Raw genomic sequence first — 18,559 nt, 5'->3', positions numbered from 1 at the left:
ATTACCAGTACCTCAGTGCCACTGAGTTAGAAACCATGGAGAATGAATCATTTTCATTACTTAAGGCACAGACCTGAAACATTTTGAAGACTGCCAAAAACTAATCAGTGATGTACTGTATAATTATTCTCAGAAAGCTCTAAATAACCTTTGCAAAATAGCGAACTTGCATGCATAATGTAACCTTTAGCACCCATTTGGCACATTCAGAATGAAATCTGTGTTGGAACACTAATGTAATACTGAACCAAAAACTAAGTGCATCAGCCTTAGGATAGTCCTGTTATCTCATTCCATTCTGATAGCCATGTGCCTCCTCTATCATGGAACTGACCAAAGACAGAACTGAAACCAGAAGTATCCACCCACCTATTTTTCCCTCTGACATACCACTGGCTCTCCCTTTCCAGTAAGCAGAATAACATTTTCTTCACAAATACTGCCTCAGCTGGTGTAAACTGAAGCTATGCCACAAGTCACACCAACTGAGGATCTGGACCATTGATTTTGCTCAGAAGACTCAACGTATTTATTTATTTATTTATTTTTATTATTTTTTTTAAGTCAAGATAGTTTGAGAGAATTCTTTGGTTTAAATGCAGCATTACCAATATTCATTCCAGGCTGAGAAGATATGCCTTTGGTACTCAGACCTAATCCAGTGTCATTTTTTATCTCCCTGGGATAGCATGATGTGCTGTCTCAGCGAAGATCATTAGCAGAGCTATTCACCGTGATTAGGGAAGCAATAAACTTATTTCTAGCGGTTAATACTATAACTCCTCCTAGGGTCTATCCCTAAAACTGTTTGGAGTAGAGGTAAGAGGAGAAAGGTGGTCAGAGGCTGGAGTGGAATAGCAAAAGCAGGAGATGGGAGACAGGTGAGTAAGTGCCTAGGACACTATATGTTCTATACAAACTAATAACAGGTTGGGGAAGAAGAGAAGAGAGAGTGTGACAGGCAAGGAATAGAAAAAAAGTAAAAGAGAAGCAAGGCAGCACTGGTCACAGGGTTGAGGGACAGGACCTAGAGACTCTTCTTCTCCAAATGTTTCTACGTTAGAGAGAACTTGGGATGGGGAAGGGAAAGAGGCACAGAGCCCACAGTGACACCATCAGTCTCTTTCCCTTCCCTCTGAAGTCTGCGTGCTCCCTCTCCTCCATCCATGACTGCTGGGCCAGCAGCAGACCCCATCAGGAGTTGACACTGCCTTCTGCCTCCCTGCTGTTGTGATATAAGTGACTGTCACAGGAGGAAGAGGAGAAAAGGAAGGTGATGTGAACTCACATGTGAGATGAACTCAGCAGCCCAGCCACCAATCAGCAGCTGCACTAAAACACATGCATCACTGAGAAGCGGGGGGGGGGGGCAGATTCTCATCTAGGGATCCTCTTCTATCACATCTACAGGGTAAGAAGAGGATCCTACTGCAAACACCCCACGATCTCCCCAGTCCTTTTCCCTACAGGGAGAAGAAGGAGGGCCTGCTTTGGCAAGCCCTTCCCCTACACTCCTGGCCTGGGGAAAGGCAGCAGAGGACCCAATGCTGCACCCACATACACCAACTGGAACGGTCATGAGGGCTAGGAAAGGCCCTGTTGCAATGCGTACCCCAACCCCAGTGCTTGGGGTGAAAGAGAAGAGATTCTGCCCACACAAAAAGTGATAAGGGTGAAACAGGGAGTTAGAGGTAGTCATAAGTAAGGCGGTCAGTCCCCAAAAAAGTTGCAGATCTGCTTCACTGATATGGAGATGAGCTTCTCCTATAGAGAAAAGGGGGGAAAGGAGCAGCAGAGAGGGAAGGGGAAAAAAAGGCAGACATTTATCCCACCAAAAAGCACTTTTTGTCAGTAACAGACAAGAGGCACGGACCCCAGATCAGCCAAGTCCAATATCAGGGAGAGATAGGAGGGGGCTCCTCTGCCTGACTTAAGGAAATGAGAACAGAACATGGAGGCATGAACCTAATTCAATGTTTTTGGCCTTTTTCCAGTCACTGGTGATGGGACGCGGTCCCATTTCAACAGAGTTCTGAAATGCACTCTAGCAATCATTACATATTACAGAGTATCTGGGCCCAAACCTGAACACTGGGTCCAAACACATTCAGACTTTGGAGAATGCCTGATCTAAGCATCATGGCACAGACCCATCTCTACCATTTATTACTGTATCTTGGGAAATCGATCTTAACAGTGTTGCAGAAACTTGCCTCAAGCTGCAATTGTGTCATCCTTAGATTGCACAGAATATACAAGGCCAGACCCGGACAGAAGTTTGATGGGAGCGCGCTCTAAGGAAAACCCAGGACAACACAACTCGTTCATTTTGCCAGTTCAGTAAGAGACTCTTATCTGTTGGTGACAGTACTAAATCCATACACTTGCAAGACAGCACTGTGCCAAAGGTCCCATCTTTTGGATGAGATGCAAAAACAAGGTCCTAACTGCCAAATGCACAACTAAACTAGGTTAACTTAACTTTGTTTCATTTCCTTTCATTACAGCCACTCTATTAAATACACGGATTATTACATTGTAAACATTGCTTTTTCCCCTTCTGAATCTATACCTTTTCTGTGACATTCTATTCCCCAGTGTCTTGCCTATTGCTCTCACCTGTTTTCATATTTAGACTCCCGAATGAGAATTATTAATTCAACACAACACTGTTTTCTGCCTCTGTAGCTCAAGTTCATTGCTTTAGGAGTTTGCTGCTACTAATATGCAGTCAAAATACATTCATAGTCACAGGTGCAATAGTATTATATAGTCATAAATTATCCAATCCTAAATTAACCTACAACACTGTCACACAATTTAAAAAAATGTGTTCAGATTTAAAGATGGCTTTTTTCAGGCTGCCATGACCATTCACTTTGTGAAAAAACCAAACTGCCACAGGCCGCAAAAACCTCTTAAAAGTCCTGACAAAGAAACATTCTCCAAAAGTCTAGATGTGACAGTGGAAAGAACAGAAGGCTAGCAGGGATGAGGACAGAGTTAAGTCTGCGTGGATGACTTAATTTTCCTATTTTCTAATGTTGGGAGTTTCTCTAACTTTATCTTTGGAGTTTGGTTAAAGTCTGTGCGTGTCACAGAAAGTGAGATCCTCTTAATACCTGCAGTATGAAGAAGTTTTTACCTAGAACTCGTAGTGCTGTAACTATTTACCACTTCTACTGTACTCTGTATCTCAAATCACAGCACAAACATTAAACAATCTTCACAACTCCCCTGCCACATAGGATAGAAAGAACTCCTAATTTCTTTCTTCTTAGGCACTTCTTTCTCTCTCTCTCTCTCTTCTTTTTCCATTGCAATTAACCGCCCTTCCTTTCAGCCAAGCTCACAACCTCTTTTTTTCAGTTCCTCTCCATTCCTATTCCCCAATATCCAAGTAGTTACCAAATCCTACTCATTCTTTTCCAATATCTCCAAATTTCCACTCTTGTGCCTACGGCTAAAGGGCTTGTCCATGCATTGATTATCCTCCTGAATACTTCAAGCGTCATCTTTCTGCCCTCTACCATTCCTGTATTGCTCTCCTCCACTCCATTTAGAATGCAACTACTACCACTTGGACAATATCAGCTCACACTGAATCCCTCCACAGACCTCCTCTCACCTATCCCCACCCAAATTCAACTGCCCACCTTGCCTTCTATTCCTGCTCAAACCTTCTCTGCCTGGCTGTTCTCAGTTATTACCACCATCACCTTTGCTCATGAATCCTACTTCACTTCTCCCCCCATCTCCTCTCATCTTCATGCTTTCTCCCTTGCTGACCCCACAGCCTATTCCCAGTATGCTAGGCATCTCGCTCCTTTCAAACCCAGTCCATAATAGTACAAATGTCATCTCCAAATTAAATTAAAAAATATATATGCTCGAATAATCCCTCTCCTGGGATTTCTAGCATGCCTCATATGTCTTTTCAGATTGTAAATTTCTCAGGCAGGGACCACATTTTATGCTGTGTTGCATGCACTCTGGGCACTTCAATAATGAAGTAATAGTATCTTTACCCATGTTTTACACATGGGGAAAGTGTCACGGGGGATTAAATGACTTTACAAGATCATCCAGACAGTAAGTGAAAGAGCTGGTATTAGAACTCAAAAATTCCTATCCCCTCACCCCATGCTTAGCATCTACACTGAGGCATATGTATCCTGTCCTTCCAATCTTTCTGTACCTTTAACTGAACTGTGCAGGCTCTGTAGGGCCTTACTTGTCCAGCAACTTGAAAGTACACTTCCTTGCCTAGAGACAGATTTGCTTTTCTTACAATATGAAACATGCAATGTTTTGAAAAAACTATCCTTTTTAGTCTAATGATATCTAACTAATGATTTGGGATTTTAAGAGTGCCCTCTCTTTTTTTTGCCCTTTTAATTAAAAGGTATTTTCTATTCACTTTCAAGGAACTAACATCCCACTGTGCACAGAAAGGGAGGACAGGGGATCCTATACAAAAATACTTGATATTTATAACAAGTCAGTTTAAGTTTGCAGATTTTTGCAAATATGATTTTATTTTGTTTGGTGTGTTCTCATGTTAGGTCACAGTTTTGCTCGTTTGTGTTTCCCAGTTCATTTGTACATTCAGCATGTGTCATGTCCTGTGACACAATCCTTTCTAATGACAGAAACATTCAAATAACAGTCATTACAAAAATAAATCCTACAGCTCATAAGTCATTTCAGGGCAACAACTCACATAATTTAAGGCTGCATGATTGAGCCTATCTTTTGCACTTTCTTGCTTGACTTGTTTGAATGACAAAAGCACCATTTTCTCCTTCGCAATTCCAGAATGCTCTATGCACACGGCAGCTTACTTTGAGGAGTGGCATATAAGAAGCGGAAGAAAGAGTGGTCTTGGAATAACTTCCGTGGATGAATTAGTGTTGGCCCATATTATGGCCTGGCCACACTCCCAGACAGAATAAGCTACAAGACTTGGTGGGACAGATCAAGGTGTATCTATGCTACAGTGCAAAATGCTCTCCGACACCCCACACCCAGAAAACACTCTTCACGGGTGTGGCACATGAGCTGTTTCAGATTTGGAAAAATTGCAGATGAACAATTGCATCCTGCTTAGCCACCTCTTTCTCCCCATGTCCTAGATCTAAAATGCAACATGTTACCAGCATCCAAGCAAACAAAAAATAGTTAAATTCTTTCAACAGAAAGAAAAAAGCTGAAAGAGAGGGTTCTCTACGCTATTGAAAAGAGCAGATATATATGAAATTGAGAAGCACTGAGAAATAGGCTGCCAAAATTCAAGTATACTCCTTAAAAGACCTGATTAGGGTTACCAAATCTTTTTTTTTTTTTTGGCGGGACAATCCACCAGCAAATGTTGCCCTTCTCTGCATCTTTTCTAATTCTAATACATCTTTTTTGAGATGGGATGACCAGAACTGCACGCAGTATTCAAAGTGTGGTCGTACCATGCATTTATATAGCGACATTCTGATATTTTCTGACTTATTTTCTATCCCTTTCCCAATATTCCTAATATTCTGTTCACCTTTTTGACTGCCGCTGTACATTGAGCAGATGTTTTCAGAGAACTATCCAAGATATCACTCAAAAGAGAGATCTTGGAGTGAACAGCTAATTTTGATATCATCCATTTGTACATAGAACTTGAATTATTTTTTCCAAGGTGCATTACCTTGCACTTAACACCAAATTTCATCTGCCATTTTACCACCCAGTCACCCATTTTAGTGACATCCCTTTGTAACTCTTCAGTCAGCTTTGGACTTAAATGATCTCAACAGTGGAGAGAGAGTTATGAATATGCTGAACATCACTGGTCCCAGTACAGCTCCTTGGGGGACCCTGCTATTTATCTCTCTCCATTGTGAAAACTGACCATTTATTCCTACCCTTTGTTTCCTATCTTTTGACCAATTACTGATCCATGAGAGGACTTTCCCTATTATCCCATGACTCTTTACTTTGCTTAAGAGCATTTGGGTGAGGAACCTTGTCAAAGGTTTTCTGAAAGTACAAGCACTCTATGTTGGCATGGGATCTATATGGGTGTGGGGATCTCACCCATATCCTTTGCAGTCAAGACCAATGCAAAGAATTCACGCAGCTTCTCTGCAACGGTCTTGCCTTCTCTGGGCACTGATTCAGTACCTCGATTGTTCAGTGGCCCCAATGACCGTTTGGCAGGCTTCCTGCTCTGATGTACTTTTAAAAAATGCTGTTAGTTTGTGTGTGTTTTGCTAGTTGCTCTTCAAATTCTTTCTTGGTCTGCCTTATATTTTACACTTGACTTGCCAGAGTTTATGCCTCTTTCTATTTTCATCATTAGTAGTTGATTTCCAATTTTTAAAGGATGACTTTTTAACTCTAACTGCCTTTTTTACTCTGCTGTTTAGCAAGAGTGGCTTTTTTTTTTTTACTTGGGATATATATTTTGTTTGAGCCTCTATTATGGTGTTTTTAAATAGCCTCTGTACAGTTTGCAGGCATTTCACCCTTGTGACTGTTCCTTTTAATCTCCATTTAACTAGCCTCCTCGTTTTTGTATAGTTCCCCTTTTTGAAGCTAAATGCTACTGTGGTGGGTTTCTTTGGTATTTTTCCCCTACAAGGACGTAATTTTAATTACACTAGGGTCGCTATTACCAAGTGGTTCAGTTTTACCCTCTTTCGGACCAGATCCTGTGCTCCACTTAGGCCTAAGTCAAGAACTGCCTCTCCCCTTGTGAGTTCCAGGACTAGCTGCTCCAAGAAGGAATCATTTGAATGTGTCTAGAAATTTCATTTCTGCATCCCTTTCTGAGGTCATATATCCAGTCAATATGAGAATAGCTGCAATCCCACATTATTATTGCATTGTCTGCTTCTGTAGCCTCTCTAATCTCCCTGAGCATTTCACAATCACCATCACCATCCTAGTCAGGTGGTCAGTCCTACTGCTATAGTCTTATTGTTCAAACATGGAATTTTTATCCATAGAGATTCTATGGTACCGTTATTTGACTCCATACTTTCTTTCACATATAGCGCCACTCTCCCACCAGCAGGGCCTACACTGTCATTCCTATACATTTTGTACCTTGATATTACTGTGTTCCATTAGGTATCCTCATTCTACCAAGTTTCCGTGATGCCTATTATATCAATATCCTTCCTCATTTCATGCTAAGCACTCTAGTTCACCATCTTAGTATTTAGACTTCTAGCATTTGTACATATGCACTTGTACAATTTTGTCAATATTTAGTTACTTGCCTTCATGTGTTATGTTTAAATGGGACTCTTTTACAGTTGACTGTTCCTCACTAGCTTCTATCTGTAGTTTACCAATTTCTTTCCTATCTTCTTTACTAGCATACACAGTTTCCCCTTTAATAAATTCATCCCTAAATGATGTTTCCACCCAAACCTTGTTTAGAGCAACCCTGAAGCTTCTCTAACCTACACTGAAAATCCAGCTGATTCAGAACTAGCCCCAGGATTGGGGTTGGGGTGGTTGCACACTGATCCTTTGTACCTACCCCCATCTAGCTGTGCTCAGAATATGGTAAGCTGATAATCAGCCCCATTTCCAAAGACAGACATAAAATTAAGGTTCTCAGAGGAAAATGTGGGCTTGCAGAATACTCTCGTTATAATTATTTTAAACTCAAATATTTATGATCCCTCAGTAGACTGTCCTCCAAAGACCCAATTTCTATCTAATAAGATATAAATGCAACCTGAAAACTCATCTTGCCAGTAAATCCACATTTACTTGTGCCTCACTGGCTGGCACAGTGGGTTAATGTACAAGCCTTTCATCTCTTGAGACACAAGACCAGCTCTTGTAGAATCACAAATTACTTCTCTCGATGATTTGTGATGTGTACTGAGGGCAAGGATACATTTTTGTCCTGAACTTTTCTCAGAGCACACTTGTGGAAGACACCAAAACAACATATTTGTGTGGTACAAAAGTTTGATCAGCATAAGTTTAGCATGGATGTATTAGTAAGAGACTGCCAAAGCCAAGAGTGAGTTATATAGATTATCCCCAAAAAGCACTATGAAAACCTTTACAGCATATCAAAATGCCATGTATTTGGTATATGCCACATGTTTTACAGAAAAAATTATAAATATTTCAGTTATAGGAAACAATTCTAGTTTCTATGTTTCATATCCCTTTGCCTGACTTCTTTAGTAGCATGAGTACAAGTAGGCAGACTAAAGTTTTTGTTCCTGTTCTAACTCAAGTTAGCCGATTGCCAATTAACTAATATGTTTTAAAATACTAATCTAGAAACCCCTAGCATTTGTCTGATGACAAAAAAAAATTGTCATTTACTTTAGCCCAAAACCTAGGGCAAAACCACAAACATTAATATCTTAGTTCAAACATTTTTGAGTGTCTAGATTATCATCCTGTGCACTGAATGACCCTGTGATCATGTACTTAAAGACTGTATCATAATGCATATGCACTAAAAGGCTAAATTAATGTTGCATGGTTAACCTCCGATCTGGCATTTCCCAACTTCTGAGTGACGGATTTTGCAATCTTAATGTTCTTTTAATGTATTTTTATAATGCAATGTCCATTTCATAATCAAGTTGATTATAAACTAATCAACTGACTCTTGTTTGTTAATGAATTTGCCATGAGCAGCAATATTTCCAAAAAACAATACTATATACGCAGACACCCTCAGTTTGTCTCCTTCCTGGTTTGACTCTGAATCTGAAGCCCCAGGTTATGCAGGTTGGAAAATAAAATAGCACACCTAGTATTAACGGTGCTAGCACCACGCAGCACTACCACAGGTTTCCTTGGTTCCATCTACTACTGTTTTAAAACTTCCAAAATACAAAGACTTTCAGAGTTTTTGAAAAGTTGGGTCAGATACTTATTTCTGTACATACCCATTTGAGGGCTAAGTTGTCTAAGATTTTTGCTAAAAGGTGAAAAACATGCTTGTCTAGCTTAAAATGTGTTAATCAAAGCAAAGTTTAGGGGCTGAAAACCCACAAATAGTAACTGAAAAAATGTTTGCATGAAATACCAGCAAGATATGACAGCCAGACACACTACAGGTGCTCATAGCAGGGACACGGAAGTGTTGCAGTGAAAAACAAAGGGCTTTTGCTTTAACTTAGTGGTTTACATTACAAATAAAGGGCGGGGGAAGGGAATTATTAATTCCAGGTACTGGAAGAGTTGTAAACATATATTATTTCATCCCTAACAATCTGCACACTCTCCAACTTCCAAACTGGCTAAATATTTTTTATTTAGTTTTAGTCCCTTTGATGTTGGATTCCAAGGCACAGTTCTGAGCTGCCAATTTAAAGTGACATTTGACTTAAAACAGAAAGTCAGGGTTTACCAGGTGCACTCAGCAGCAGAGATGTACTTCAGCTATGTTTAACAATTGTTTAAAAGTACTTTCAGTATTAAACTTTAAATATTAAATTAAAAAATGCTTTCCGTAAACCCCGGAGGTTAACAACTTGACTTGGTATCTATCAAATCCTCTGTTTATCTGCTAAAAACCTCTGTTCATATATTATCTCATCCTGATACCCATTTTGTATTTTTCGCCCATTTACAGTAGAACCTCAGAGTTATGAACACGTTGGGAATGGAGGTTGTTTGTCACTCTGAACAAAATGTTATGGTTGTCCTTTCAAAAGTTTACAACTGAACATTGACTTAATACAGCTTTGAAACTTTACTATGCAGAAGAAAAATGCTGCTTTAAACCATCTTAATTTAAACGAAAGAAGCACTGAAACAGTTCCCTTATCTTGTCAAATCTTTTTTTTTTTTAAACTTTCCCTTTAATTTATTTATTTTTAGGACTTTACAGTATTGTACTGTATCTGCTTTTTTTTTTTTCCTCCTTTCTTTTTCTTTTTTGTCTCTGCTGCTGCCTGATTCTGTGCTTCCGGTTCCAAATGAGATGTGTGGTTGACCAGTTAGTTCATAACTCTGTTTGTAACTCTGAGGTTCTACTGTATTTTGTCCTGTCTCATACCTAGGTTGGGGTTGGGACTGTCTTTTTATTTGCCATTTGGCTGGCACAGTGCCTAGCACAACACAGCCCTGATTCTTGATTGGGGTTTCTAGATGTTACCATAATACAAATAATAAATTAGTACAAACCCGCAAACAAGGAAGAGTGGTAGGAAGAAGCTAGAGAGGGAGGATTTAGGTAAGGGACATAGTGCTAGAGTACAGAAGAGAGAGATCCGCAGTGGGAATAGTGGGCTTGTCCCAGAGGAAATGGAAAATGGGTAGCGGGAACAAGATGGACCATGCTAATGACTTATGCCATTTTTCTGATCTGATATATGGCTATTTCCCCCAGGAGCAGGCTTGTTCCAATTATTATTTATGTTCTGGTAGTGCCTAGGAACCACAATCAGCAGCACCATTCTGGTAGGCACTGTACACACAAGGAAGGGAGAAGACAGTACCTGCCCCAGCGAGCTCACACTAAGCTATTCTGACAACACTGAGAAAGACATACAGGTCAGATCTGGATCAGGCAGCCAACCCTGACTGTACATACATAAAATCTGACATTAAATGTAAACTCTCCAGCCTTGAACAGTCTGCAAATATGTTTTCAAGTTGGAGTTCAGCAGGAAGACATAAATTCCCCATTGCTCTTGAAAGAGCATGCCATTGTCACGGTTCTTGAAAGCTCTTTAGAGTTTCATGTTCACATACATGGTACATTCAGTACTTGGCCCAGTACTTCTGGTTGGTGCCAGAAGGTAGCATTCAACCCCCACTGGTGAAATGAAAAGTGCTCCCACAATCATTTAAATATAATTATGCCTAAAATATAAACTTTCAAATTTCATTTCAGGCTTTTCAAAGTAACAATTCAATTCACTCCAGGATGACATTCATCCTAGCATACAAGGACCTCTGGCCATTTAAGCCTTTAACTTCATAATAAGAGGAACTTGAATGGCCATAGACCCCTAGGTGAGCTCTCTACACTGGGATGAATGTCAGCAGCTGATGATTAAGATACAGTATATTCTTTTCAATAAAGTGATTAGAGATTTGGGATTTGATTTGACAGGTGGAGGGGTAATTGTATGGGGCAATATTTTATATCTTATAGCGCTTTGTATTATTTGACGATTTGGGGAGGAGTGCGGGACAGGGGAATAGAAATCCTAATTGAAAAAAAGTAAGACTCCTACTAATAAATGATTCTTTGCTACATACTTTCCTAGCAACACCAGAACACTGAACAAAAGGAACAGTTCCATTCAATTATTACAGTGCAGTTAGACATTAGAATTCTTGTTCATTTACCAATATTTGGATCAGTAGCCTGACGTTTTTTAATTTTAGCTTCAGAAACAGCAGCATAGTAGGCACATGTCATCTTGATCAGCCATGCTGCTCGCAGTAGTGGCACAGAATATTTTGCTAAATAAGCAAAGACATCCTCCTTTTTACTGAGAATAGGAACCTGGAATGAAACAGAAAATAAATACTATAGCAAATCCAATATAACAAATTGTAAGGAAACCAGCTTGGGTTTCTATAGACTTTGACTATTTAATTCTAAAATATACTTCAGAAGGAATTTTATGTTAATCCATAAACTCAGGAGATCATCTAACTTTTTGCATATATTTGGAATAATTTTATAATGCATTTTGAAGCAATATCTAAGGAGGAAAACATATCCATTGAACACTTTTTTTCAAAACAACTCATACTGTGGATTCAGAGTAGCAGCCGTGTTAGTCTGTATCCGCAAAAAGAACAGGAGTACTTGTGGTACCTTAGAGACTACCAAATTTATTTGCGCATAAGCTTTCGTGGACTACAGCTCAATTCATCGGATGCATGCAGTGGAAAACACAATAGGAATATGAATACATATACATATACACACATATATATACACATATACATACACACACACACACACACACATCACATATACACAGAGAGAGAACATGAAACAATGGGTGTTACCATACACACTTTCATGTTCTCTGTGTGTGTGTGTGTGTGTGTGTGTGTGTGTGTGTATATATATATTCCTACTGTGTTTTCCACTGCATGCATCCGATGAAGTGAGCTGTAGCCCATGAAAGCTTATGCTCAAATAAATTTGTTAGTCTCTAAGGTGCCACAAGTAGTCTTGTTCTTCATACTGTGGAGTAAGGCATGAATGCTCAGCTTGCTGTCCCTGGTATAATAATGGCTGCTTTTATGATCTTTGACATTGACTGGTAGAATTTTTTCATACAGTATCTCACAGGTGTTCAGCAGCAGTGGTTGGGCCACTCTGTGTTACTAGACACATGACAGTGTTAGCATTCCTTTGTGGTGTTATTGGCAGGTCAATTATCCCAGCTATTCAGACATGTAAGTGTCCTGGCCACTTACTAAGAAGCAAGAATATAGTCTAAAGGATCCTTTCAGTATCACCACTTCTGAGATTAACATATTTTTAAGTTAAGAAATGAACCTTATTGGTTGATAGCTCTTATTATAAAACACTCACTCCTGGCACTGGATGGTATATATTCCTACGCTATTCATTTTAGTCGTAGGCCTTGGAAACACAGAAACCAGAACCAAACTTGGTATAACTCACAGCTTTATTTATCTCTGTTCAGGTCTCTCTGTGCACAATCTTATTGTGGAATAAGAGTACCATATTTCAATGTAACTTAAATTCATAGGGCACTCTTATTCCACAATAAGATTGTCACAGACAGATTTACACCAAAATAACTAATGACACCAATTTAGTTATTTTGGTTCCAGTTTCCATCTCAAGCACAGTCTAAGATTTCCATTGCCAGACTGACATTGGTCTTGATTGTCTCAATATTCCTAACTGATCAGAGTTTGATAGAATTTTTTCCTAGTTTCACACTAATTTTTTTCCAGACACGTCATGCTATTTGAAAGAAACCTGAAAAGAAGCAAGATGTCTTCCCCCATCCTTGAGCTGTTGGAAGCATGCTGCTATCAAACCTGAGCAAGATCTTAGGAATAAGAATAGTGAAAGGAAACGAATTTACAAGAGATAGTAAGGATGTATTGGTGTCAATGTAAAGGGCATTCAAGAGGATTGAAGTAAAAGCAAGGTGTTTCTCTCAATACTGCATCAACCTCCAACACTTTCCTACTTTGTTATGAGAAATTTTTGTAGAGGAGAATTCTTGCATTGAGACAGAAAACATCTAAATAAAGCGTATACACAGAGAACCTGGTTACCCAAGGTTAACTATAGCCAAAGAACTTCACAGTTTAGACAGTGTTTGGGAATCTAGCCTCTTTTCTTTTGAATAAGAAGATACAAAGACAAGAATAAACATTTCAAAGCATCCTTCTACTCCCATTGAAGTCAGTGGCAAAATCATATTGATTTCAGTGGGGACCCCAATTATAAAGTATGCCAATTTTCCCATTACTGTACATCTCAGGACAGAGAAAAAAGCATTTCCCCCATGTGATGTATATAGAGGAGTCCATATCCATCTACACCCTTACTGCACAATGATTTATAGAAAGCCTGCTTTGTGATCAGAATGAGATCAAGTCACTTTTTAATAATAAATGCAGAAATATGCATTGGTTAATATAAATATAAATAAAGTATTACATAAATACTCCAACTCTGTAAAATGCAAGGAACATTAAAAAAAGAAGGGGAGTGAAAATCTGTTTATACCTTTTTTGCTAAAGTAGTCAGTGGTTTATTTCCTGCTAAATCTGTGAACCAGTTGTGAATTGCACTCTGAGAGCGAGCAGTAACCAGCCAATAATTATCTTTGGCATTTACTTGTGGTTTCTTCTTTCCTGTGTCCTGGAAAGTATTAAGTTTTAGCTTTTCTGCTAATATGCTGCTAAAATAAGCGCCAATCTGGTGGAAAAACAAAAAACACAAATATAAGACAACACAATAAGTAAGCATCTATTGTACATTAACACACACAGGATTTCCATTTGAATAGACGTAGTCATCACTCTAGTCTAAGCTATCAGTTTAATGAGCTTACAGTTTAATTCCCTGGAGCTCGGAGTTGGAGTTTCCTGATGCTAAGCACCAGAGCACCATTACTAGTCATAGGAGAGAAGGGCCAATAGAGCCAAGCAGTAAACAAAAAGGCTCTTGAAGATGCCTGATAAAGTTAAAAAAAAAATGCAGTGGACATCATACTTCCAATGATTACACTATAACTCATACTTCCATGTCTCTCCAACAGAACATTCTCCCCAATTTAGGCCCATTCCAGGAAAGAATTGAAAATTCTCCTAAACATTAAGTACATGAATCATTCCATTTTAACGGGACTCCTCGCGTGTTTAAAGTTAAAAGTGTGCTTAAATCCTTTGCTGGATTGAGACCATAATACAAGTCTAAAATAACTACTTTAACAGTAATACATTTCTCACTGTTCCTCGATCTTTCATCATTATAGCACGTTATGAGTGCGGTCATGTGCATGCCCCTTCCCCTACCCCACACACCAGCTTACCACGCAGTAACGTCCCACGTGGACACTGTTACAACACAGTGAATGACTTCGCATACTGTATTTTCAAGTAGTAGTCTGCTAAGCCTCACTCCAGGACTTTCAGTGTGCTGTAGCAGTATCCATGTGGGACATTACTATGCAGCGACCCGCTTTGCTTCCAGCATTTATAATGGTGTTAAATATATTTAAAAGTGTTTTTAATTTATAAGGGGAGTCGCACCCAGAGGCTTGCTATGTGAAAGGGGTCACCAGTACAAAAGTTTGAGAACCACTGTTCTAAAGTTTTACATTGTTTTGTTTTTGAGTGCAGTTATGTAACAAAAAAAACCTACGTTTGTAAGTTACGCTTTCACGATAAAGAGATTGCACTACAGTACTAGTATGAGGTGAATTGAAAAATACTATTTCTTTTGTTTATTGTTTTTACATTGCAAATATTTGTAATCAAAAATAATAATATAAAGTGAGAACTGTACACTTTGTAGTCTGTGTTGTAATAGAAATCAATATATTTGAAAATGTAGAAAAACATCCAAAAGTATTTAATAAATATCAATTGGTATTCATTGTTTAGCGGTGCGATTAATCGCGAATAATTTTTAAATTGTGATTAATTTGAGTTAATCACGTGAGTTAACTGCTATTAATCGACAGCCCTATTTCTAAGCCAAAAATGCTCGAGGGAACTGCCTTTTACATTATTTCAGCAATTTCAGGTTCAACCAACAGCTAGGGTTGCCCACCCTCCAGGATTGTCCTGCAGTCTCCAGGAATTAAAGATTCATCTTTAATTAAAGATGTCATGTGATGAAACCTCAAGGAATACGTGCAACCAAAATTGACTGTCCTACCAACAGCAGGAAAAACAAAGATGGGATAAAGAAAAAAAAGTTATCCAAATTTATTTACATCTTAAAACAAGTATTTCATCGCAACATAAGGTATTATAGATGGATACTTTAAAACCATTTTGAGGGGGGCTTTTTAATCTTCATGGAGAATGTTTCCAGTTGGTTAAGTTTTAATTTCAGCAGAAAGGCTTTAAAATAGACATTTAACATATTTTAAGCCATGTAGAATAAAACAGTTTTAAACAGCTATGAGCATTTCCTCAGAACTGTTTTTTTTTTAAGTTTGTATTTTTGAATAGTTAAGATCTCATCACAATACAATATTATTCAATTCAAGACTAATTAAAAGTTAAATGACAAAGCAAGTGTCTGCAGGTAGCAGTTCTAGAGGATACCAAAGCCACAAGAATGTAGCATAAATGCTCTAGTATTTTGTCAATAGAACCAATTTGTATATGCATCTTTTAATATTTTAAAAGAATAAATTGGCAAATATATTTTGATATTTATGCTTCCCCAAATAACAGCTACATGTCCTCTGTGTACAAAACAGTTGATTACTTATTATCACAATAAAATCACTTTTCCAACCAGCTCTGAAAATAAGTGTTTTCTATTAAAAATTACAAATGCATTTAAGTTTTTTTCCATTTTGCTTGAAACTTCAGGATTTCAGTCAATAAATAAATAATTCCTTCCCCCCACCTCCTTTCCCAGTGGGGAAGTGGGGGAGGAGAACAGAGGAGGAAAAAAAGAAATTCTCTGTTTCCTTCGAAAAACCTTGTTTTCAAAAAATAATTTGAGTTATCAGCTGTAATGATCATGTTAGAAGAGTTTTACTAATATTTTACTGAGCTTTACAGTACTTTGATACTTGCTTAGCTTTCTTCATAAAAAAATTTATGTGAAGTTTCAGTAAATACAATTCAAAACTACATTTTAAAAAAAATGTTCATTTGAATAAAATCAAACACGCAACAATGGCTGATGGGGAAGGTATTTCCTGGCAGTAAGTAAACAGCTGGAATAGTTAAGGGCCCACCACAAGGCAGGTGTCTTTATACCAGCAATGATTACCTACAAGGAAAGAAAGTCATTATTGCCTTTATAAACCATGAAAACGTAAGACTGGAAACAAAAAGTAATTACCTTTTTCAGACTGAAATGTTACAATCTGGTATTATGTCAAGTATACAGTACTCAGTTTTTAAGTACCCTTTTTTCCACATAGAGGGCTGTAAGGGACCAAGAAAAGTTATCTAGTCCAGCTCTCTGTGCTAAGGCAAGAACAAGTTTACATAGACCATCCCTGAACAGGTGTTTGTCTAACCTGTTCTTAAAAACCTCCAATGATGGGAACTTGACAGCCTCCATTGGAAGCCTATTCAAATGCTTTTCTTTATATCTAACCTAAATCTCCCTTGCTGCAAATTAAACTGATTACTTCTAGTCCTAACTTCAGTGGACATGGAGAAAAATTGATCAGAGTCCTCTTTATAGCAGCCCTTAACATATCTGAAGATTGTTATCACGTTCTCCCCACCCCCACACCTAGTCTTTTCTTAAGACTAAAGGAGTCCAGTTTTTCTAACTTTTCCTCATACACCGGGTTTTCTAAGCCTTTTATCATTTCAGTATCTTTCTTCTGGACTCTCTCCAGTTTGTCCATATCTTTCCTAAAGTGTGGCGCCCAGAACTGGACATAGTACTGCACAGGGCTGGCTCCAGGCACCAGCTTCGGAAGCAAGTGCTTGGGGCGGCCAATTCAAAGGGGTCTTCAGCGGCGGGTCCCTCATTCCCTCTCTTCCTCTTTGAGCTGCCGCCGAATTGCCACCGAAGAGGAAGAGAGGGGGGACCTGCAATTGAGCTGCCACCTAAGTGCTGCCGCTCGCCTTTTTTTCTTTTCTTTTTTTTCTTTTTTGCCGCTTGGGGCGGCAGAAAAGCTGGAGCCGGCCCTGGTACTGCAGCTGAGGCTGCACCAGTGCCAAACAGAGCAAGACAATTGCATCCCACGTTTTACATACAATACTCCTGTTCATACACGCCAGAATGATATTAGTTTTTTTCAAAACTGCATCATTCTGTTGACACATATTCCATTTGTGATCCACTATAATCCTCAGATCCTTTTCAGCAGTACTGCCTGACACCTAGCCAGTTATTCCCCATTTTGTAGTTCTACATTGATTTTTCCTTCCTAAGTGTAGTACTTTGCACTTGTCTTTAAGGAACTTCATCTTGTTGATTTCAGACCAATTCTCCAATTTGTTAAGGTCATTTTGAATTCTAATCCTGTCCTCCAAAGTGCTAGCAACTTCTCCCAACTTGGGGTCATCTGCAAATATAAGCAGAGGGTCTGCAGGAATTTGATCGCTTTTGGAGGGTCACATTCTGTGCCCCCGCCACAGCCAGGAGCTTGCTCTCCCTGCCGCAGCCCCGAGGCCAGGAGGAGTTCTGTGGCCCTGCCGATTATTGGGAGTGGGGGGAGCATGGCCCTGTTTGCTCTCTCCCCCCGCCCCCGCGCATGCCCCATTATCCAAGTCATCAATGAAAATACTGAATAGTATCGGGTCTAGAACAGACCCCTGTGCAACTCCACTAGATACATCCCCCCAGTTTGAAAGCGATCCATTAATAATTACTCTGAGTACGGTCTTTCAACCAGTTTGTACCCACCTTATAGTACTTTCATCTAGGCCACATTTTCCTAATTTACTTATGAGACTATGTCAAAAGCCTTACTAAAAATCAAGATTATCACATCTAAAGATTCCCTCCTATCCACTAGGCCAGTAACCCGGTCAAAGAGTTAGATTGGTTTGGCCTGATTTGTTCTTGACAAATCCATGCTGGTTATTACTTACAACCCTATTATTAACATCTGACGGCCAGTACAGCAACCAGCTGAAGAACTGGAATTTACTCTCAACATTCATACACTAGGTTTACAATTAATTTCAATACTCAGATTCTTAGACCAGAAGGAACCATTGTGATCTTCTATTCTGATGTCTGTATAGCACAGGCCACAGAACTTCCTGAAAATAATTCCTAGGGCATACCTTCTAGACAAACATCCAATCTTGATCTACAAATACTAAGACTTTAGGGTAGAACAATCTGAAACAAAAAACACCACTGTTGACTTACAAATTGTAGACAACTTTCCCTCCCCTC

The 18,559-nt window shown here is 39.0% G+C and overlaps 1 protein-coding gene across 1 annotated transcript in view; it reads right to left on the bottom strand.

Annotated features, from left to right (window-relative positions):
- Positions 1-18,559, bottom strand: part of MED12L (mediator complex subunit 12L) — a 306,083-nt gene that overhangs the window by 269,922 nt on the left and 17,602 nt on the right. The window contains exons 3-4 of the mRNA XM_065411423.1: positions 13,724-13,915; positions 11,335-11,494 (exon numbers count right to left, since the gene is read on the bottom strand). Coding sequence (XP_065267495.1) covers positions 11,335-11,494; positions 13,724-13,915 — 352 coding nt within the window. The remainder of the gene's footprint in view (positions 1-11,334; positions 11,495-13,723; positions 13,916-18,559) is intronic.

Source organism: Emys orbicularis, chromosome 9, assembly GCF_028017835.1.
Source record: "Emys orbicularis isolate rEmyOrb1 chromosome 9, rEmyOrb1.hap1, whole genome shotgun sequence".
In the NCBI taxonomy this organism is placed as follows: domain Eukaryota; kingdom Metazoa; phylum Chordata; order Testudines; family Emydidae; genus Emys; species Emys orbicularis.
The sequence above is the reverse complement of the archived record's forward strand: the minus strand, read 5'-3'. Positions and strand labels throughout refer to the sequence as shown.